The sequence below is a fragment of the Molothrus aeneus genome, chromosome 23 (genome assembly GCF_037042795.1).
Source record: "Molothrus aeneus isolate 106 chromosome 23, BPBGC_Maene_1.0, whole genome shotgun sequence".
NCBI classification, from domain to species: domain Eukaryota; kingdom Metazoa; phylum Chordata; class Aves; order Passeriformes; family Icteridae; genus Molothrus; species Molothrus aeneus.
This window is the reverse complement of record NC_089668.1, coordinates 1746821-1769405: the sequence shown is the minus strand read 5'-3', so window position 1 is coordinate 1769405 and position 22585 is coordinate 1746821. Positions and strand designations below refer to the sequence as shown.

Here is a 22585-nt window from a genome sequence, read left to right as displayed (position 1 = left end):
CTCTTGCTGCTGTGCTGTCTGAGGGAATTCCAAGCTGGCTACAGGAGAGATTTTGTCTTTTCCCTTATCTGCACGCTGCCTTGCACTTGCAGGAAATAGAATTTTCATATATAAAAATACAACTTCCATCTCTATCAAATCCATTTTTTTTATATATATATATCTTTTATATCTGCATATATCTCATATGTATTCTTATATTGGGTGATTGAGTGCTAAAAGTCACACTGACTAGTTGGAAAAAAATCCTTTTATATTCAGAACAAACTTCTCCCATTGAGCCATCTCCAGTGTGTTGGGAGAGACCCCCGTGGCTCGACTTGTGCTTCCTCTCATTCTGCTTTCTAGATGCTGTTAAATCCTAATATATTCATTTATCTGCAGCTTCCCCTAAGAATTTAAATGCTGCTGAGGCTGTGCTGGAGCAGATGTAAAAATGAGCTGTGATTTGAGCATCTGCTTGGCAATGGGGGGCTGATAATTGACCACACAAGATTTCTGCCAGCTGACCATTTGTCAGTGTTTGCACTTTGTTATTGCCCTTTATCCAGCAGCAAATGGAATTATTTCCTTCCTGATGAGATCCTCCTTGGCAATCCTGGGGCTGGATCAGCTGCACAAATAATGAGGCTCCTAAAACTCTGTTATTTGGAGCAGAATCACAGAATGGCTTGGGTTGGAAGGGACCTTAGAGTGATCCTGTTCCACCCCCTGCCATGGGCAGGGAACTTTCCACTGCTCCAGGCACCTCTGGGAAGCTCAGCTGGCTCCTGTCTGACCTCCATCCATTTTTTTCCCCAACCAGGACTCCATCAGGAGCTCTCCTCGAGGCTTGGTGTGCTTGCTAGAGGTTTTTGATGCTTTTAGAAATTTTATCAGCCTTTCTCACAACCTGGCAGAAAGCTGATAAATTATTTCCTTGGATCTCCTTGGAATCAAAGGGAATGGAGGAGGAAATACCTTATAAAGAGGCACAAACCATCTGGTTTTACTGTAATAACAAAGATCAATATCTTCAAAAAAACCAGACAGTGTGTTTAAGGTGATGGAAAGGGATAGCAGAGTCAGGGAACAGATGGAGAAACAAATCTGTGAAACACAAATGAACTCTTTGCTAGCAGACTCTGCCTTGAAAGACTCTGGTCTCTTGATTGATGCTGAGCTGGCTGAGGGGAAGGAAAAATCCTTAATCTTAAAGCAGTTTCTACCTGCCCAAATTAATTTTGCTTGGATGGAGAGTGGGCAGAGAAGGTGCAGGGCTGGGGCTGTGCTGACATAAAGGAAAGAATTCCATTTAGTGGCTGAGCTCAGGAGGGAGATTTCACTTCAAAGCAAATGAAATCCACCTCCAAACCCTACATTTCAAGAGATGTGGGATGGAGTAAGAACTGATAAAGTGGATTTCTAAGTTTATGGTGAGGGGAATAAGAAGTTCCCTGGTTTCAGAGGGGCAAACTCCTGGTCCAGGGACTTTTCTAATGACAAAGCTGAAATAATCAGAGCTCCTGGGTCCTAAATGAGTGGAACTTGCCTGAAAACCTCCTCCCAAAACTGTAGTTTGGTCTTGACTGCTGTGGAAGGAATGAGGATGTGCCCAAGGAGAAAGAAGTATCTTTTTTATCTTTTTTTAAGGGTTTTAAGCACTGTCCCATGGCAGCTGAGTTTCTCCAGCCCCCTTTCCTCAGGCCAAAAGGCCTCTGAGCCCTGGGGTGGATGCTGAGGCCCTGGGATCAGTTTCTCCAAATATTTGGTGGGATTAGTTTGCCCCTGGGACTTCCCCTGTTGGAGAGGAGCTCAAATCCTTTCCTGGAGTGACTCAGGGTGAAAGTTTGTGCAAGTCCTTGTCTCTCCTCAGGGCTGAAAAGTGCACCCCTGGCAGCAGGAAATGTACCCTCTGTTTTTATGACCCATTTCACCTCTGACTCAGAAGGCCAAGGGAGGCAACTGAGATGTAGGAAGGCTCCAAAGCTGTAAAATAAAGTTGGGATTTCTTCTACATTTGCTGCAGACAATGGGAACTGCTGTGTACAGCGAGAGTTTGCCTTGGAGAACCTCCCTTCCTCCCACACAGCCCGTGGATTTCTCAAGAAAAACTTCTAAAAATCCCTTCTAGAAGTATCAGGTTTTGGCAAGAAGTTGTTCCTTTGGGTAAGCAGGAGCTGATCCTGCACTTCATGAAGGAGGCTGGGATTGCTGGGGAGAGGAGCTGTGATTCACATCCCTCCCATGACTGCAGGATGGAAAATCTTGGGAGTTTGGACTCTGGGAAGGGCAGAATTCCAGGGAATTGGCCTTTCCCTGAGCTCTGAGTGGAATCCAGGCCAAGCTGCTTTCATTGGAGCCCTTCTGGTCGCTTGCTGAGCAGTGAAAATACAAAACTGTGCTGTGACAGAGGTGACAGCCCGGTGCTAGGCAGCTGGCCCTGCTCCAAACCAGATGTCTGGACAGTGGTTTTGCAGGAGTGACCCCCATGGTTGGATTTTGCTTTGAAAACCAGATGGATTTGCAGTTCAGAAATGTGATTTCCTGAGTTAGGCTCATCCCTGCGCATAAACAACATCAAAATAAGGCAGCAAAGTTGGATTTTTTTTCCAAAACACAGATGGGGCAAAGCTTTGTAGCACTCTGAGGCCTGCAGATAACCAAGTCCCTTGAAGTAATTTGGGTTTTAATCTTGTTTTTCTGAGGCTGCCTCATGTTGGTGGGGTTTTGTCTTGCTATTTCAGGAAGTGCAAATGAGAGGATTGAAGGTGGGTGCAGCACTTTGTGAGGAAAATTTCCTTTTTGTTTGAAGCTGAACCTTCAGCCTTTGTGGTGGGCCAGGGAGAAGGAGCTTTGCAAAGGTGGGGATGAAGCACCGGGCAGAATTCCTGAAAGGAACTTTGATGTTCTCACTTCTCAAGGTGCCTTCTGAGGATGTGGTTTCACTTTGAAAAGCTCCTACCAAGAAAATCAGGTACCAGCTGCCGGCACCAAGGAAATGGAGATTTGTTTTCAGAGCTCCTCTTGTGTTTGTTTTAACTTTTTCACCCACTTTTTTTGCAGAAATTCCCCAAATTCCAACCCATCCCAGTGGGTGAGCGAGAACTTGGCCAAACCACAATTTCCAGAGAATTCCTGAGCACTTCCAGTGCAACCCCATTGGATTTTGCTGCTGAGGGGCTGTGCTGGTTCTTGTTCTGCATTTAGAGGTGTTAATTGGTCTGGTTTTCAGTGGTTTGAAGTTTCATTTGTAACTCCTTCTGCAAAAGCATTTCATGAGATTTGCACTTGAGTTTATAAATATTTTGCAGCTTTTAGATGTCATTTTCTTCTTTCCTGTGCTACTGAGCAACTCCAAATGAGTTGGAGGTGGATGGGTTGATCTTCCCAATGTTCCTCTCAGGGGTGCCAGCAGGGCCTTGTGACTCCTTTAGGTATTTATAAGTGGAATTTTGGAGAGCAAATTAAGTTTATTCAGGCAGCAAATCATCTCATATTTTTATCATCACAATCTGACTATTTTTGGAGATGCTTTTGGCCCATGTGATCTTAAAGAAATCAAAATTTCAGCTCAGCACTGAAGTTTTTTAACCTTTTGGTTCATAGATTTTATTTTGTGACGCCCAGGGTGGGACAGAAACTTTGGAAAACAGGCAAAGTTTCTCCCTGCCCTGAATGTGCAGTGCCTGAGACAGGGAGAATGGAACTCGTTTGTCCAAAGGATCAGCAGTGAAGCTTGGAGCAGAGCTTGGCTGCAGAAAATCCCAGAAATCCCAGAATCCAGGCAGGAAGGAACCCATGGACGGCACTTTTGGGGCTGGGGCATGGCCACTGTCAGGGCTTTGTGATGTGAGTTTTACCTCTGTAAATTCTATTTACAAAGAGCTTTGCACTGAGGGAGAAGGAGGAATCCCTTGGAAGCACAGGGGAGTTGGCAGCACGTGGTGGTTCGTGGATTTCAAACCAGTGAACCCCACAAATTCAGTTCTTTGGAAAAGGAATCCTTTACCTGTGGTCTGGGGACAATTTCACTGATACCCATGGAATCCCAGGGTGGTTTGGGTTTAAAGGGGCACAAAGATCATCCAGATCATCTCAGTCAGGGCAGGGACACCTCCCACTCTCCCAGTTTGCTCCAGCCCCTGTCCAACCCAGCCTTGAACACTTCCAGGCATGGAAATTCCCAGCAAGCAGCTCCTGCCCGTGCCAGGGAGGTGCTGACGGTGGCTCCATCATCCCCTCGGGTTTGTGTTCTTCGGGAGTGTAAAAAACTCTGCCATGAAGCAGCTCTGCCCTTTGGGAAGGATTTGGGGCTGCAAATTTCCTTCTTTGACACTGCAAGTGATCCACAACTGAATGGTGCAGAGAGGAGGGAGGGAGGGAATGTGGGTTAAGCCTCCATGGAAGGACAGACAGACAGACAGTTTTACTGTATTTGCTCTTAGAGAGTAGCCAAGGGCCCTGCTGATGATTTTTGCTGGGGTAGAACCCAGTGATATCAATAAAAACTGGAATAAAACTGGCTTTGTGTGAGCCCTGCGTGAGCTCTGACAAAATGCATCACAATTAAAAATTTAACAGTGTTCATCAATGCATTGCAGCTGGAAAACAAGGAGACTGAAATGAAACCACTGTGTGGGGGCTTTTTTTCTGCCTTCCTCTCAAAAACTAACCAGCTCTTGCCTGTAAAGAGGAAGAAATTACATCCTCAAACGGGAAATAGCGGAAGCTGATAAAATTCTCCCTTTGGTTTGGGAGGATATTTAGGTGCAGAACAGGTCTGGATGGTATAAATGGGTTTTATTTAGCAGTTGGTGGCATTAAAGGTGAGGGTTTTGTGAGTTCAAAGGGACAAAGACGCTGCAAAGTGTCAAATGGCATCGTGGGGCTCCCTCATTATTGCCACTCAACGCTCTGCATCCAGCATGTCCAAATTGCAAGGAAAAAGAAGATTTTTTCTGGCTGCCAGCTTTGCTGCCTCCATCTGGGAATCTGAAATTCAAGCTGTGCCTTCCCCTGCTCTGTCACTAATATTGAAGATCCTTCATTTGGAACTTACTTAACCAACACTGAGGCTGAAGGAGAAGCCAGCTCCTCTTTCCTCCAGACGTGTGGGCTGCAGCCCCACCAAGGGGGAACAGCATCATTTCAATGCCTGAGGTCACCAGACAAATTCAATTAGACGCCAGATTTGTGGAGCAAACAGAAAATATTTTAGCATAACAAGTGCCTTGATGGGGCAGCTTTTGAACAAAAGCTGGAAGAGCCGATTGAATTTGGTCAGCTCTGCTTCCAGACGAGGCTGTAATAGCTCATTACACGTCGTTAGGAAGCTTTTTTTGCTGCGAATCTGGGGGAAATTACATTTGGTGCAACATATGGTGTCATCTTCAGCTCCCTCCTCGGGAAGCTCAGGCCTCGCCGAGGTGCCGCGTTTGGCCGGGCAGAATGGATGTGCAGCTGTGACATTGGCTTTGCAGCGATGTCACCTCTCCCGTCTTTGGCAAGCGCCGCCACCAGCAGCCTGTTCCTCTCCCTTGGCATCTCCATCACCAGCTGAGATTGTGCTAACACTTCCCTCCGTGTAGGTGTTTCCTCCTCGCTTTGCATTGAAGTGGCAGCGCCTCAGAAGCGCCTCGTGTTGCCGTTTTTCCTGGGAGCAGGAGCTGTGCCGGTGCCTGGTGGCCCGGGGGAGGGGGTGACAAGTGGCTGGGGCTGTGTTGTGAGTTGGAAGGACACGCTGTGCAGGATTGTTTGCTCCACACTTCCTCCCGCGGCTCCTCTTTTTGCTAAAACTCGTGGGGGAGGAATCTATTGGTTAAATTGTACTTTGTAGGCATAATATTACAGTGCTGGGAAGGAGGGAGGAGAGCCGTGCTCAACTCCAAACACGCCCTGAGTGCGCTGCCAAAGGGTTTTGTTTGCAGCTCCCTGCTCCTATTGTGCCCCAAATCTCTGCTCCGGTGGTTCTTGGAAATCCATGGGATTCATCCCGAGCCAGCCGGGAGGGCTTTGCTTTCAGACCTCGGCGGGGAACCGGCCTCTCTGGCATCCCTGGCACAGCAGCCCACTCCCACTTGCTGCTTTTTAGTATTTCTTGAAACCTCCCTTTTTGCAGCTCCCGCTTCCAACAATGAGTCAAAATCAGCACTCGGGGCAAAAACACGTGGGGGGAGTGGGTGGTCAGGAGGGTGGGCTGTGCCGTGGCCCAGCATGACTTCCCTCAGTGCGGCTTGGGTTTATTTTTGCTTCTTCTCTTGCCTTTATTGACTGTAAAACACCTCAGGAGGATCTTTTGGCAGCTGCTGATGGGAGTGAGGTCTCAGTTCTAAAGATGGGTTTAGGGTTGAGCTCACACAGTGGCTGACTCTGATGGGTTACAGTGGAATTTAGTACCCAGACAGCAGTTAAAGCTTTGATGTTTATGACCCTCTGAACAGCAGCGTTTTAAGTAACTTTATTCTCCTATAACCTTTCCCTAAAGTGTGGATTTACTCTTCACTTCACTTCAGAGTGGCAGGAAAATTTCCTTGAAGGGAATCACTTGGACTGAGAGGTTTGGAGTCCCTGTCTGAGCTGAATTCTGCCAGCCCACATTTGTTTCTCCTCACAAATAACATTTCCTTACTCTCCAAGCCTGCAGTTATAGGTTACCAAATGCAGGTTATCAAAATAACCCTGGCACCTCCTGCCACATGTGAATATTGAACTCTGCCCCTCACTGACACTTCAAATTTAATTCTGCTCTACCAAATGAGTGATCACATCTCTGTCAGGAAGGAAATTGCTTAAACCCGTCCCTAGGGAGCAACAACTGTGGAAAAACAGGGATATGGTCTGAATTCCCAGGGACAAGTGGCTTTAAAACAGCCGCACGACCCCCAGACCTGCCAAATTACCAGGCTGGATTTCCTCTGGAGCAGCTCTCTGCCCCAGGATTAGGAGAGAGCATCTCCCTTATCATTTTGCACATGCTGTACCATCTGTCCTAAATCTCCCTTTGTAGGGCTGTGCATTCCAAATGCTGTTTCTTCCTTGGGAGATAACAGACGTGGCTGAAGAATTTTGTTAGGTAGGGCTGGGGTGCTATTTATGGTGTAAGTTTTTTTAGTCCTGCAGCCAGAACCCTCCCTGGTTTTCTCCACCCAGACACTGAGAAAATATTTAATTTTGTAGATCTGTTAAAGTTTTAGGTCTGGGAAATACAAAGTTTTAGGCTGTGTGTGCTGCTCAAAGCAAGTGAATATAAAATAATTAAATTCAGGAATTACAAGGACACAAGAGATGCCTTTAATCTTTTATTGTACATTATAAAATGTTTATTGCTCTGTCTGTATCAGAGGTGGTGACCTCTCCTTCTTGGTGATGGAAGAATCTGTTCAGGCAAAGGATCCTGGAGCCACCTTTGGGGTTGGCCTGCCTGGAAGCAGGAACATCTTCAGGAGAACTTCCCGGTGCCTTTTTCCCAAACCAGCTCTTTGGGAAAAGCTGGTGGCAGGGGAAGAGGAGAGGTGGCAGCTCCTCACTGCCAGGCTGTTCCTGCTCAGGAGCTCCCACCCAGGCTTCTCCAAAGCTTCCTCAGGCCAGCCTCTGTTGGCTTTTGATGGAACAATTCGGATCCTACCTCATCCCCTAAGTGCATGTGGAGTGGTCTTGTGGAGGAGTTAAATAAACACAGATACCCCATGGCACACTACAAAGAATAAATCTTTTCCATGTCATGGTCCTGCATCTCCCAGCTTTCCAGAGCACCAGCAATCCCCAGGGATCCTGTCAGCTTACAAACATCCAGCACTTGTTAAGAGAGAGGAGAAGCTCAGCCCTTTCCCCCTCCATCCTCATCCCTTTTTGGGAAGGGCTGTCTCCAGCAGACTCCTGCCATTCCAGGAGAAGCAGCCCTTCCCACACAGAAACTTTACTAAAAGAAGCATTTTAAGAACTTAAGCCCTCAAAAAAAAGGCCCCTCAGGCCAGAGCCTTCCACAATAAACAGCTCCTGCCCCTGGAGACCTTGCATAGCAACCGGTATCATCAGGTATTTTGTCTTTTTCTGTATTTTTTTTTTTGTTTTTTTTTTTTTGCTGACTGGCTACATTTTTATGGACCTTTTATCCCATTGGTGGTGGAGTCAGGCCCATCTGAAAATAGCACAAAGGAAATGGTTGAAATTATCCTGGAAGCTAAAGAACAGCTTCTGGTGTTTCCCCTCATGTTGGTCTGTGCCTCAGTGTTCCCCGACTTGTCTGAGGTGAAGAGCACCAGTGTGAGAGAGGAGAGACAGCAGCAGTGGAGAATGTGCTGCAGCCCAGCTGGAGAACAGCCAGGGAAGTTCTCCTGGTGGAAATGGAAACCGGGGGATGCCTTTTTCCTTTGAAAAACCCACCTGCAGGACGTGGTACACGACACACATCGATGGACGAAGCGAGGCCCGAGCGCGCTGCAGCCAAAATTTGGCTTCTCGGTGGTGTTTGCCATGAGCTTCCCTCCATTCCTGCTCAGAGAGGGATGTGCCTGATGCCTGGCAGTACTGCCAGGGATGGAGTGACAGTGAGAAAGACACAACAGAACCTTGTGCATTCCCAAAAACCAGGAAAACTGTCCCAGAAGATGGAGCGTGAGCGTGGGAGACGTTGCTCCAATCTGATTCACAGATCACTCCAGCATCACTGATTCTTCTCCATCTTCTTTGTTTGGGTGTCAGGGTTTGGTTTGTTGGTTTTGTTTTTTTTTTGTTTTTGCAGGATTTCCTTTCCTGGCCAGATGCTTTGCAGAAACACGGATGAGGAGGTGGATGCCAGCGAGTGACAATCACGAGGTCTTGTTTTGCAAATCGCTCCGACAATGTTTCACCTCCCCAGTCATCACGGCTCAGAGGCAGAGTGAGAGTGAGGCATGGAGTCCATCTCTCAGGTGTCAGGCTGTCATGCTTCGATGATGTTCACTGAGGGCTTGTTTTTTGGAAACTGGGAGAGGAAACAAAGGAAAAAAAAAACGGATGTGTAGAAGGGAAAAATCACATCAGAGCTCAGTGCAGTCTGCAGGTTGTGTTTTGTGAAAATTCTCCTTCCCACACCTTCATGGTGATGAGAAAGGTTTGAGGTTTTAGGCTTGTGGGGCTCATCGCTGCTTCTGAACCATCAAAAACCAGTGAACTATTTAAAATAATGAATAAATATGGCGGGAACGTGAACAGAAACACGAGGAAGTTACATTAATTGAAAAAAGTTAGGATAAATGAAAGGCTTGACCTATTTACACTTCGGCATTGTGTTACCATCTTTGCTCCTGCTGATTAACTCTCCAGTTAATTACAGCAGCAGTGTCCTCTTTGCCACGTGCTGCTGTGGGAGGACCCGAGGAACTCGTTTTTTTTTTTTTTCCTCCAGAGACGCTCAGATCATCCAGAAACGTGGCTCGAAATCTGATTTCTGGCGGCCACGCAGGATCCCGGAGGTGGGAGCGAAGCGCTGCCGTCCTGATCAGCAGAGCCGTGGGTGTGGAGGGTGTTCCCTGCGGGGGGAGGATTTCGAACAGAGCTTTTTTGGGCTGATTTAGCACAAATCGGGCACTCACCTTGCTCCGCAGGAGGCCCCCGCCCTGGTGCTCGGGTGTGCTGTTCTCCGAGGCGCTCTTGGCTTTCTCCTTGCTGTTGTTGGGCTCGTTATCTTTGATGATATCGTATTGTCTGCAGAACAGGGCGATCACCCCTGCCGGGAGAGAGCATCACCATCACACCCAGCAGCTCGGCAGCCTGCAGAGATCACAGATCCCTCTGGCCCGCCTCGGCAGCGTTCCCAGTTCCTCCCAGACCGCGGCCAGGCTGCCCTCTGGCTCTTCCCTTCCCTCAATTCCATGCTAAACTAGTTAGACAGGACGACAGAAGATTAATTCGATTCCAGCCTCCCTGTTATGAAGTGTTTTAAGCTCTGCATTTGGACCTCGACCAACACCAACCCCGTGGTTCAGTGAGCACTGGAGCTGCTGGAATTTCTGCCTGGTGAAAATGTGTCCTCTGCTCCTTGTCCTCTGCTCCTTGTCCTCTGCTTCTTGTCCTCTCCTCCTTGTCCTCTCCTCCTTGTCCTCTCCTCCTTGTCCTCTGCTCCTTGTCCTCCCTGTCCTCTCCTCCCTGTCCTCTCCTCCTTGTCCTCTGCTCCTTGTCCTCCCTGTCCTCTCCTCCCTGTCCTCTCCTCCTTGTCCTCTGCTCCTTGTCCTCCCTGTCCTCTCCTCCCTGTCCTCTCCTCCTTGTCCTCTGCTCCTTGTCCTCCCTGTCCTCTCCTCCCTGTCCTCAGGACCCGGACCTGGCAGAGGAGAGGTTCTGAACCCTCCAGCACCTGCAAATGGGCACCAGCACAAGCTGCAAGTGGAAATTTCCTCCCCCACAGCCCCAGGCACGTGGAGAGGGAAGCAGGGGCAGCCCTGGCACGGAAGATGACTGCAAATGTCTGTCTGAGAAGCTTTTATGTGATGTTTCCATCAAATAACCTCTCTGCCTGCACATTCCAGACACGTAGGTGAAGTGGATCCAGGCAGATGCTGCTTTTCCCTCCTTGAAAAAAATCTTCCTTAATAGCAAAATATATTTAAATCTTCCAGCATCCTGCTCTATAAAACCAGCGTGGCAGTTGCCCCCAGGCTTTACTGATAAACATAGTGGCCCAAATTCTTTCTTTGGGAATGTGGGTAAGTGGCTGATTCCAGGAGAAAAGGCGTTAACATCTGCCACAGCCATTCCTGGTGTGATTTCCTTGGGTAAAACTGACACACAAAGAAGGAAAATGCCATGAAAAATTCCAGGAACACAAGAGCTGGGTCTTGGCTCAGTCCAGAGCTCTGGGAATGGACTGGTTCCATTTGGATTTTCCCAAATATTGTCACACAGGACAGGTGAAAAGCTGGAAGGAGGTGTTTGTGTATTGAGACTTTTTAAAGAACCCATTTGATGTAGAGAGATTCTCCCCACACCCCTTTTGCTTTTTAAATGTAAGCAATTTGTCTGGAAGGGAAATTGTGGGATTAGCAAATTCTTTGTTCCCAGCTGATCCCAGTCTCAGATTATTCTACAGCAGGAGATGAATCAGTTGTTCAGTCACCCCATGTAATTATTCATGATTATTTTCCCTGGCAGGGCATTGAAACTGGGATGTGCACAACTAAAACATGGCATAAATGCTGAAAAAATAACGGCCTAGAGGTTCTGGAAATCTTCTGAGTTCATTTCGATTTTCATGTGATTGTTTGCTTTAGGAATAATTGCTGTCCAGTTTCTGGAGATGCAAATCAGGGGGAACAAAATATTATTATACATGGATCTGATGCAGTGTCACCTGGATTCCTGCATCCCTTTCTGTGATGGGGAAATTTCTGTGGAAAAGTTATAAATATAAAAATATATTAAATATAAATATATAAATAAATTTACATCTAAAGGATAGAAATATACAAATATCTACAATAACATAAAGACAGATTAAATATAAATATAAATATAAATATAAATATAAATATAAATATAAATATAAATATAAATATAAATATAAATATAAATATATAAAAATATAAATAGTGAGTGTGGAGAGCAGGACTCTAAATCTCTATTTTGCCTGAGCACTGGAGTCTTATAATATCCAGAAAATTACTGCAACCTGTAATATCTGAAGGATTCAAGGCATATCCTGTTGGATATTTGGATTCCTGGAAATGTTCCAGGACAGGGCTTGGAGCAACCTGCTCGGCTGGAAGGTTGGGTGGAACAAAATGATCTTTATGTCCCTTCCAACCCAAACCATTCCATGATTCTGTGGCCGAGAGCATCATAATCAGGGCAGTCTGGAAAAAAATGAGATTACAGGATTAGCCATAGGGAATTGCTTCCATCAAATCCATTTTCTGCTTCCTGGTGGACCCAACTCGAGCTGCAAAACCCAACTTGAGGTGCCCTTACAGTGAAAACTCTGGGGTTTTTTTTGGGAGGAAGGGTTTCTTCCAAGGTTCCATGTGCAGCCAGGCATTCCTGAGGATGGATATCCTGTGGATATTAAATTTGACAGGAATTGGGACTGACCTGCCCACATGAACAACACCACAACAATGATGAGAACTTCCCCCGCTCGCAGCTGTTGGTTTTTCTTCGCCATCTCCTTCATTGTCACCTCATCTGCACAAGGGCAAAGAGACACCGTGAGACCCCAAGGCCAGCTCAGAGCCTGGCTTAGGAGTGCTGACAGAGTCCTGACACTCCTCAGGGCACTTGGGTTGGGATTTAGGAAGGAATTTTTCCCTGTGAGAGAGGCTGGAATGGATTTCCCAGAGAAGCTGTGGCTGCTCCATCCCTGGAAGTGTCCAAGGCCAGCTTGGATGGGGCTTGGAGCACTCTGGGATAGTGGAAATGTCCCTGCTCATGGCATAGGATGAGCTTCATGTCCCTTCCAACCCAAACCAGGCTGGGATTCCAGGATTCATCCTGTGACACCCTGAGGGGACAGGGCAGTGTTATCTGTCCCCATGGCTGCTCTCTCTGCTGTCCCTGTCCCTGTTAGTGCCATCTGCACCTGTCCCAAAGCCTGGCATGCTCCAGCAGCTCCAGCTCAGGAGTGTGGAGAGCCTGGCAGGATATTTTTCAGCAGAGCTCTGGGATTCAGAAAGGAGCAGAGCCTTTTTGCAGGGCATAATTCGCCTCCTTGGCTTCAAAGCATTAAGGAGATTACAGTTCAGGCCCCCAGGAAAGGAGCAGTGCTCCTCTTAGTGCTTCCAGATAAACAGCAATTCAGGATTTACAGCCTCCAAATCAGTTTAATAAAGAGAGTCAAGGACTCACATCCTCAGAACCACGGCCAAAAGCCCTGGAACAGGCTGGGCCCTCAGCAGGCAGGGGGGGACCTGGGTGTCCCCACAGCCCTGCACTGCCAGGCCCTCCTTGGAGCTGACAGAAAACCCTCAAGAGCCTGGTTGGGCTAAAGAGGAGCAAGTGAAGGAGTTGCCAGTGAGGAAGTGCCTGATTTTCCCCCTGGAGATATGGAAAACCCAGCTGGATCTGATCCTGCACAACCTGCTCTGCTTGACCCTGCCTGGGTGAGGTCCCTTCCAAGCTCATCTCTCTGTGATTTGGCAGAAATATTGAAAATGTAAGAAAAGTGGGAGCCTCTAGGTATTTTTTTCCCTGAAACCCAAGCACAGGAGGTGCTGTGAATCCCACAAGTGCCCTGTGAGCACAGTGGGATTCCACATGAGTTCACAGGCTGGCCAGGAATTCCCCCTGGCATTCTCCACTTGTAGGGAGCAGGACACAGAGCTGCAAACTTCCTCTTCCTCACTTTGTTAGATCTCATCTGAGATGGGAGAAGGAGCAGCCACCTCCAGCAGCACCTCCCTGGCACCTTGTGCCCCCTCAGCCCATCCTGAGAGGACACTCAGCCCCATGAGTGTTTATCTCACAGCGTTTATGTATTTGTCACCTATTTATTCTCCCAGCTCCTCTCAGCACACAGGATCCTGGTTCCTCTCTGCAGAGCCCTGTGTCCCAGGGGCCACATAGGAACTCACCCACACTTGCCTTTATTTTTAGAGGCTAGTTTCTCAGCTTCCCTGGGGGTCTTGAAGAGGACTGGCTCACTGGCAGGGCTCTGGCCTTGGATGCTGATGGACTGGACATGCACAATGTACTCAGTGTCCTCCTCTAGGTCCCAGAGGGCACAGGAGCGGGTGGTGGTGTTCACCTCCTGGATGAAGCGCAGCATCCGCACGTCCTTCTTCTGGAAGCCGAGAGAGGAGAGCACAGAGTGGTGGAGAGGCTTCTCCACGTGCATTTGTTGTCACCTAAGGCCACTGATTCCTGCCCTGCCCACCAGCGTGGATGTGGAGGAACCGTCAGGATCCTTCCCTCTCTGCAGCCACTGCTGCAAAGGGGATGGGGGAGCCAAATCCCCTCCGGGACCACGAGGGACAGGACCTGAAGGAATGGGCTTAAACTGCAGCAAGAGGATTTGGGAACCAAGGGCACCTGGGGGGAGATGGACATGGCTGGAACTGGGTCATTCTAGGCACGGTACCTGCTGGGAAATTGCAAATCCAATGACAACTTCGTCTTCCAGGACATCCCAAGTGACCACGGCCGAGTTGGCTTTCAGGTGTTTGACTGTGACATTGACTGGAGCCGAAGGGCTGTCTGCAAGGAGGGAGAGCAGAGCCTTTACAGGGACAGGACACACAGCAAGGGCAAGGAGAGGAGTGGCAAAGGACCTTCTCCAGGATCTGCTTTGGATTTGTGACCTGGAAATTGCAGCCACTCCAGGTCTCAATTCCAGTGTGGAGCTAGGAGATGTCAGCTGAGAATAAGAGTTACATTCAACATGGGTTCCAACGGATAGAGGGGAAATTTAAGTTAAATATAGGGAAGAAATCCTTCCCTGGGAGGGTGGTGGAGGTTGCCCAGAGCAGCTGCGGCTTCCTCTGGATCCCTGGAAGTGTCCAAGGCCAGGTTGGAGCAACCTGGGAGAGCGCAAAGTGTCCCTGCCCATGGGACTTCCAACCCAAACCATTCCATGACTCCATGTGTGAAATACCCAACCCTTGGGAGGAATTTGTTGACCACCACAGCCAAGCCCTGAGCAGCTCATTCATGCCATCCTCCCCAGCCACATTTTTGCCTGTCACAGTCTGACAGTGACAGCTGGGAGGAAATTCCAGCTCTGCCATGGACGTGTGCACTCAGAATGCTTTGAGGAGCATTCTGGAGGTTTGAAACACAGGAGTGAAATAACTGTGAGAGTTTATTTTGTTTTTCCCTGGCAGAAAATGGTTCCTTACAATGTTTTGTGGCTGATGTCAGAGCACATCCAGCGAGCATCCACTTGGAGCTGCCAGGACCTGGTGGATCCTGCAATGTGGAAAGGGCAGGCCAGGAGAGCAGGAGCCTGAGGCTCTGTGTTTATTCCCAGTTCCAGAGCACAGCTGAATTTCCAGTAGAATCCCCCAGGAGGAGAGCTGAGCTCCTGCACAACCTCCCCAGGAGCCTCTTCCCAAGGGAGCTGCCCACTCCAAAGCCCTCCCTGGCATCTCAAGGGAAGGTTTTGGCACAGCTCTTCCAGCTGGACTCTGTTCCCACTCTGGTGAGATTTAATTCACAATCTTCAGCTTTGCTCTGAACCCAAAGCAATGAATGCTCTGAGTAGCCCCAGGAGGTCAGTAAGGTAGGGAAGAGTAATTTTATTCCAATTTTTATGAGAAATTAATACTTTTATTTCATGATAACCACCCCTTTGTGGCTGGTACAGGTCACCAGTACAAGAGGGGTGCACCTGTGCCCATCTCCAGTGACACTTGTTGGATTTATGGTCATTCCCAGCCGCCTGGATGGAGCTGAAAATACTCAAGCTGTAGTGTCAGTGTCTGACATCACTCCTGGTGAATGCTCCCCCTGGGAACAGAGGAGCCCAGAATTCCCCAGCTGAAGGTCACTTGGCACAGTGATCCCTCGTTCCTTTCACAGCCAGCAGGTAGAGCCTTAGGAATAAAATGTCTGGAGAAGCCATTCGAGCCAGACTGATTCTCAGTAAACAAAAAAAAAGTCACTGAATGGCTGAATTCACACAAATTTAGGACTGATTCTCAGTAAGAAAAAAAGTCACTGAATGGCTGAATTCACACAAATTTAGGACTTTAGGAGGAGCAGCAAGTCTGTGATTCCACAGAGGGATGTCATTCCTCTCTGGACTAACAATGGAGTCGGTGTCGACCCGAAGCATTCTCATCTCTGCCCTCATGGAATGAGGCAGAATTCCCCAGCCTTCCTCTTGGAGGATGGGATCCCTCACCCTCCTCACCCTCCCTGCAGCAGCAGTGCCAATGACAAGCTGAGGAAGGAGACAAATCATCCTCCCCGTCCTGGAATAAAAGTCCCTTCCAAAGCCGGCTGTGACACGAGGAAGGGACGTGGGTCTGCAGCTCTTCACCTTCCCCCGTGACTGAAGCAACAAAAGTCGAGTCTAATTTTAGGAAGGGGCGGTCAGCAGACAGGAATGTGCACGGGGAAGGTCTGTGAGTCATGCCTGATGAATTTGCTGGAACATACGGAGGACATGACGGAGTTGAGGGATGGGAGACAAAACATTCTCCAGCTGCAGCCAAGCACTCGGCCCTTCCCGGCTGCAGAGCTCAGTCCCGCCCTGGTTGTCTTCCCTGGGTATTTTTAGGAGCTAAATTTTAATTTTTTTTTTTTTTAGGAGCTACCACTGATTTAGCCAGCTTCAGTTGGAGGAGGGCTTTGAAAAGAGATGAATTAACCCCGCAGGAACAGAGAGCAGAGATCACGGAAAAAAAAAAAAAAAGCCGGGAAAAGGGAACAGCACTCGGAGTGTTCAGGTCCCCTTTGAAATTTGTGACCTTGAGGGAGGCACAGCATAAAAAGTGTCCGAGTTTCCTGATGGCATAAGATGTGGGGGAGTTGGGAGGACCTTGAAGAGCTGGAGGAGAGCAAAAAACTCTCCTGGGAAGAGGTGGGAGAGGGTGGAGAGCTGTGAGGCAGGAGGGAAACACTCGGCAAAGCTGAAAGCCAGAGCTCCAAGCCTCCAAAACTGGAATCTGGATGGAGGTGAGGGAGAATCCCCCTGGAGTGGGTGGTCAGGAACATTCTAGAACCTTTCTTTGTAGGAGTACCTGAGAGAGGGATGGGGTAGTGAAGGCAGCAGCTCTAAAATCCAGGAATCCAGGACAGCAGATCCCAATGTGCCTTCCCTTGCACTGCTACACCCAAATCAGTGGTGTCAAACCAGCATAAAAACACTAAAAAGAGAATTAAACCGTGTTTGACAGAAATACAAACCCAGGAAAATGAATTTCCTGCTCCCAGAGCTGCGGGGATAATTTGGAACCAAAATTTTCATCCATGAGGTTGCTTTTCTCCCTGTTCCCAAGAGATGAAATGATGAGATCACGACTTCCTAAGACCTAAAACACTGTTCCAAGATATTCCACAGGACTTTTGGCTCCCTGGCCCCGTTGCAGCTCTTTGTCAGTGCCAGCCTGGCTGAGATCAGGTGGAAAAGGTGCAATTCCTGTAATTTCCCAGCTGGCTGCAGGGGGTCAGCAGCTCGAGCGGGGCCTCAAGGTGCCAAATCCAAATTTTTGTTTCCTTCTAGAGTCATGTGCAACTCCTGGAAACTTTGCTTCTGTGCCTGTGGCAGCCAGGAAAGCTGCTGGTGTTCTGGGAGTGGGCACAGAGGGTGGGAATGCTGCAGGGATAGCGGGGAATGGGTTGTGGATCAAGGTTTTTATTTTTGTGCCTGTTTATTCCAGAGCTGCTGAGGGCAGCACATTCCTTGTCTGCTCCATTAGGGAATGGTGCAAGATTCCTGGTTTAGCACTTTAACTTCATTCCAGTGCAGGATGCTGGAGCAAATCCCACCCTCCAAACTGACAGAGGATATTTACCCAAATTTAGATTGAAAAAAAAAAAATTCTCATTTTCATGTCAGCAGAAAATCACCCCACCCCTCATTAAGGGAAACCCTGATGACTTCAGCTGAAATCTGGACTTTTAAACATGAATAGCAGCTTAAAAACAGAGGGTTTCTAAAATCCCATCTGGTTTCCTTCCCACAGAGTCAGGAATCTCTCATCCCCCAGGCCCTTGTATCCCAGCCCTCTCCGATTCCGCCGCACCTGGGGCGCCTTTGGCAGGAGCAGGTCGGAGCCTCCGCTGTGCACCAAGAAATCCTGAGCCCTGGAGATGATCCTTCATCCCTTCCCCGTGCTCAGAACCCCTCCCAGCCTTCCATTAAATGTTTTCCTCGTTATTGTTGGACTTTAATTGGAGAGAGGGGAACACGGCTCACGCTTTGCAGCTCATGTTGGGTGCAAGGGGCATGAGGAAGAGGAGCCCCACCCCTGCTTCCCTGCGAGCTGGATTCCTCATGGGAGCTCTGGCATGGATGGGAGGGGTGGGAAAAAGAGCAGGGGAAAAGTTTTGTTCCACTGCTGCTGTCACCTGGGAATGGGGAAGATGCTGAATACTGGGGTGTCCAAACCTTGGGGTGTCTGGGAGGATCAGGGAGGTACCCAGGCCACAGCAGCATCACTGAAGGAAAGAAGGAACCTGTGGGGATGTCACACCCTTGGGGTCACCTCAGGCCAGCCAAGTCCAGAATTCCACAGGTCTGGAATAAAGTGTATTTCTGCATTTATCTCCCCAGCCAAGGGGTGCCCAAAACCCCCTGAATTCACCTCTCCCGTGGAGCTGCTTGGAGTTGCATCCTTGCCGAGGCTGTGCTGTATTCCCAGCGTTTCCCAACTCACTCAGCTCCTCTCCCAAGCAGCTCCTTCCCTGCTGGGAAGGGCTTGAGCTGCCTCAGAGCCCCAGGGCCATGGTCCGGTGAGCTGAGGCTCTGGAGCAGCTCATTCCCTGCTTTCCTGCAGCAAGCAATGAATCCCAGCCTTAATTCCCAGCATCTCTTGATTTCTGCACCACAACCTTCCCTGGAGATGCAGGAGGTGAAAGGACACGACCTGGAAGGAGCATCCCTAAAATCCACGTGCTGTTTTCTGCCCTTTCCCTGGGTGTGGATTCACACAGAGCTGCTTTTGCTGCTTTCTCTGTGCTCTCCCAGCATGGATCCCATCCGTGGCTGTAATTGCTTGTGGGTTTTATGGGCTGTGTGGGAAGGGCTGGCACATTGCTCAGCATTCCCAAGGGTTTTGATGAAGGGAGCCCCAGGGGGATGTGTGGGATCATTGCTGCTCCCAGCCCCACGGGAAGCAGAGCTGTTTGCTAAGATCCAGAGATTTCAAAGAGCAGAGAGGCCAACTGGTGGCTCTTTAGCTGGGAAAGAGGCAATTATTCCCTGCTGACCATTCACTTCCCTATAAAAATGGGATATTAATAGGCCCCCAGCCCCCTCCTGCCCACCCCTTGGCTCTGTGGCTGATTCCCCAGGGAGCAGCTGCCCAAACGTGCTGGAAATGCTGCCAGGAGTGTGGAGCCTTTCCAGGGAGCGCAGAGACTGTGGCCAGCCAACCACTGGGAATTCCTTGGGGCTGCAGAATGGAATATTTCTACCCTGCAGAGTCCCAGAGACAGGCAGGATTCTCTCAGGTCTCCCCAATGCCACAGTTTGGGTTTAAATGCGTCCAGCTCAGAGCAGAGTCATTCCCATCATGGCATTTTTAATCCAGGATCTAAATATCCACAGAGAACTGGGTCCCACAGGCTTTTCTAGCTCCTCTTATCCCACACCTCTGTAGTATCAGAGCAATCAGAGGGGGTGAGGAAGCCTGGGGATTTCCTGGACAGTGCTGGATGCTGACACCAGACCTTTCCCAGGATTGTGCTGCCAGTTCCTGGCCCAGCTCTGCTCCTGGATCCCACTTTTTACTGCACACATGAAGGTTTGCAGTTTCATTGCTCAACACATTCCTGCTTTTAACTGAATTATACTTGATCCAGGCCCTAATTGAGCCTTTGGGCACTTCATAAACCAGCAAGAGTTTGTTTAGCAGTGAGCATCCAAAGGGTGAGGATGAATCCAGGAGCAGCAACGTGCATGGCACTGCAAGCACATCTCTCTGGGAGGAATCTCCCTTTCCCACAAGCAGAATCCCAGCAGGAAACAGCATTTGGAAGAGGATGGCTCAACCTTGGCCGCCTCTCACAGCACCAGCCCTGCTGAGAGCCTGACACAGGGTGAGAAACCTCCCCATGCCAATTAAATCCCTCCCACGCCGAGCACAGCAATCAATAAAGCTCTCACACCATCCCCAGCCAGGCAGGAACCTCCCCGGCCTCTGGGATGGAGGGAGAGGCTGCAATGGGCTGCATTGTTGCTTCCAGATTGCTGAGACACCTTTTGCTGCTCTCCTGAGCCTGCTGAGCTTGTTGCTCACCCTGATCCACGGCTGATCCCAGCTCCCTGGGGAGCACATCCAGCTTGGGCAGCGCCTGGAGCCAGATTGGTGCCTTTGCTGTGCTCTCCTTCCCCCCACAGGGCTGGGGGGCTGCCTGGGGAGGGGCTGAGGCTGCTTGGAAGTGGCTCAGGGGGTGAGGACACGCTTCAGAACCCAGCTAGGGGGGTTTGGTGAGGTGGGGCAGCTGTGAAGGGGCTCCTCAAACCAGAGCTCGTCCTGGTCCCAAGGGCTGGCCCAGGGCTGTGCTGGCAGGGGAGGTTTTACCTGAGCTGTGTCACCTCTGCTCTCCAGCTGACAAAAATAAACCTGACCTGAGCTGCTCCACGGGCTGGCACCTCCCAGTGAGGCTGTTTGCAAGGCACAGGGGCTGTGGCCTATTTTGGGATCTGCCATCATCACCCCCCTGCTCTTTGCGCCCTCAGCAGTGCCCTGAGCCCAGCCCAGCTCCCCTCTCTTCGTTAGCTCAGCCTAATGAGGAGGGGACAAAATTAAATCCTATTCCTGACTTGCCAACCATCCTGAGTGTTTCCTCAGGGACCTTCTGGAGCAGGGGGAGCGATGGGAGGGCATCACCCACCCGGCTGGGATTTGGGGTTGCCAAGGGGCATTGGTGTGAAGGTTGTTTCTCAGCCACCTCATGCTCCTGCTCCTGCTTCCCCTCCTCACTCACCTTGGCATCACCTTGGCAAAAAATGGTCCTGCCTGGCCAAAATCCCTGAATTCAGAGCAGGGCCTGTGCTCGGTGCCACTCACCAGCCCTTGCCCTGGCATTGCCAGGGGGGAATTTGCACCAGTCCCTCCTGGGCATGGCAGCTTTAATCTCTCATGACAGGAATTATTTTAAACCCACTCACACAAGCTCTGGGTGCAAAGGGGACAGACCCTGGAGCCTCCATCCCTGCCTGGGACTGATTTCCTCCCCATGGGCTTTTCCAGTGACTCTGGGCTCGTGTGCCTTGGGTGGCCTGGTGGCCACATCATCAGCAGGGCTGGGGACACGGAGCTGTCATGGTGGTGACGCTGCCACTACCTCTGTGTGACCTTGGGAAAATCACTCTGTGCCCTCATCCCTGGGAAACGGGGACAGCACAAACCCTCTGCCTCACCTGGTGCAGGGAGAGCCCATCAGGACCCTTGGCACGGGTGACACAGGAGCAGGAGGCGGTGGGGGTGCATGGCAGCACCCCAAAGTGACACAGCTCACTGGGGACATGGCACAGACACCTCCCAGCCCAGGCAGGAGCAGGGGGAGGTTTTGGGCAGGGACACAACTCCCTGTCTACTCTGGGGTGCTGGGTGAGGTGATCCAAGGATAAGGAAGAGCAGGGAAGTGGCCCCGTTGACAGAAACCCCGAGTGCTGTCACAACTGCAGACGCCTCCATTGTGTTTTCCACGGTGTTTTCCTCATCCCTCCCTCCCTTTGGGAAGGTTTCATTAATCTCCCCAGATCTGGCAGTTGTGAAACAGCAACTTCAGGAGTCAGTGCCTGGCCAAGGACGGGTGGCAGAGCTGAAGGCATCCAGGGCTTGCTGCAGCCCTGTGTGTGACCCCAAATGGAACTCCAGCAACTTCCAGGGATGGCTGGAGGGGAGGAATCTCCACTCCCCAGAGCTCTGCATCCCTAATAATCACCCCCAGCCTCCTGGAATGCGAGATACCCTGGCAATCAGCAGGCTGCAAATCAAAGCAGCTGTTCCACCAACATCTTGCAGCCAGCAAAGCAGCCAGCCCTCAGCTGCTTGGGGCTGGGGAGCTCCCCCAGCACTGCCCACTTGACACCCACACAGGGGCTCCTGGGGCCAGTGAAGGCAAGAATGGACTCGAGTCCATCCTGGTAGCTCCAAAATTAGCTCCAGCTCAAGGGACCACTGCCTTCACCAAAGATCCCCACTCCAGGTGAGCTGCTCAGCTCGGAGGGGCCTGGCTTTTGTGGCTGGGATGTGCAGTGCCCCCGGAGAGGTGCTTCCTCTGGGGCCCCCGGGGTTCCTCTGGGACCACCCGGGCTCCTCTGGTGCTTCCCCAGCGTTCACAGAGCTCCCAGCAGAGCCCGGCTGGGCCCTGGACAGCTGGGAAGGGACATGGACAGAGCAAACCCGGCTTTGCCCCCTCCGCTCCGGTTCAGCCCCGTGACACCAACCAGAGCCGCTGCTCAGGTGCCCCAAAGCTCCCCCTGCCCCTCTCCCTCCTCGTCTCCTCTCCCTCTCCCCTTTCCCACACCTCCGTTCCCGGGGATGCCGCGAGCTCCCGAGCCCGGTGCCGGGGGCTGCGTGTCCCAAATCGCCGCCTCTCCCGCACCCAAATCCCGCCAAAGTCCCCCCAAACTCCGGCCCCTCCGCGCAGCCCTGCCCGCTCCCTCCGCTGCCCCCGGGGGTCTCTCCTGGCACCGAACCCGCTCCCCACGGCTCCGGCAGCCGCTCCCGGGGCCCGGCCGCCCGTACCTGCCTCCACCGGGCGCAGACCGGCGTAGCTGAAGCAGAGCAGGAGCGCGGCGCCGGTGCAGCCGAGGAAGGGCTCCATCCCCCGCGGCCGCTCGGGGCCGGGCCGGGCCGGGCCGGGCCCCGCCGGCGGCGCGTCCTGCGGGCTCGGCGGAGCCGTTCAGCACCGCGGAGAGCGCCGGGGCCGCCGGTACCGCCGGTGCCGCCCGGTGCGGCGCGGTTCGGCTCGGCTGGGCTCCGCTCCGCCCGGCTCGCCTCGGCTTGGCTCGGTTCGG

General features: G+C 50.8%; 1 protein-coding gene across 1 annotated transcript; it reads right to left on the bottom strand.

Moving 5' to 3' along the window:
• Window positions 1-7267: 7267 nt before the first annotated feature.
• FNDC5 (fibronectin type III domain containing 5) lies at window positions 7268-22425 on the bottom strand. The gene is made up of 6 exons (XM_066564953.1): window positions 22314-22425; window positions 14027-14142; window positions 13531-13729; window positions 12043-12135; window positions 9555-9688; window positions 7268-8944 (listed from the first exon to the last, which is right to left on the bottom strand). The coding sequence occupies exons 1-6, from the start codon at window positions 22390-22392 to the stop codon at window positions 8903-8905; spliced, it is 663 nt and encodes a 220-aa protein (XP_066421050.1). The 5' UTR covers window positions 22393-22425; the 3' UTR covers window positions 7268-8902.
• Between the last annotated feature and the right edge of the window lie 160 nt (window positions 22426-22585).

What these genes read in the sequence shown, in the direction of transcription:
- FNDC5 (XM_066564953.1), bottom strand. Translation starts at nt 22,392, where the DNA reads ATGGAGCCCTTCCTCGGCTGCACCGGCGCCGCGCTCCTGCTCTGCTTC. An exon ending in GATTTGCAATTTCCCAGCAG is followed by an intron (nt 13,730 to 14,026) that starts GTACCGTGCCTA and finishes CTCGGCTTCCAG; the next exon opens with AAGAAGGACGTGCGGATGCT. An exon ending in GGTGTTGTTCATGTGGGCAG is followed by an intron (nt 9,689 to 12,042) that starts GTCAGTCCCAAT and finishes CTCTCCCGGCAG; the next exon opens with GGGTGATCGCCCTGTTCTGC.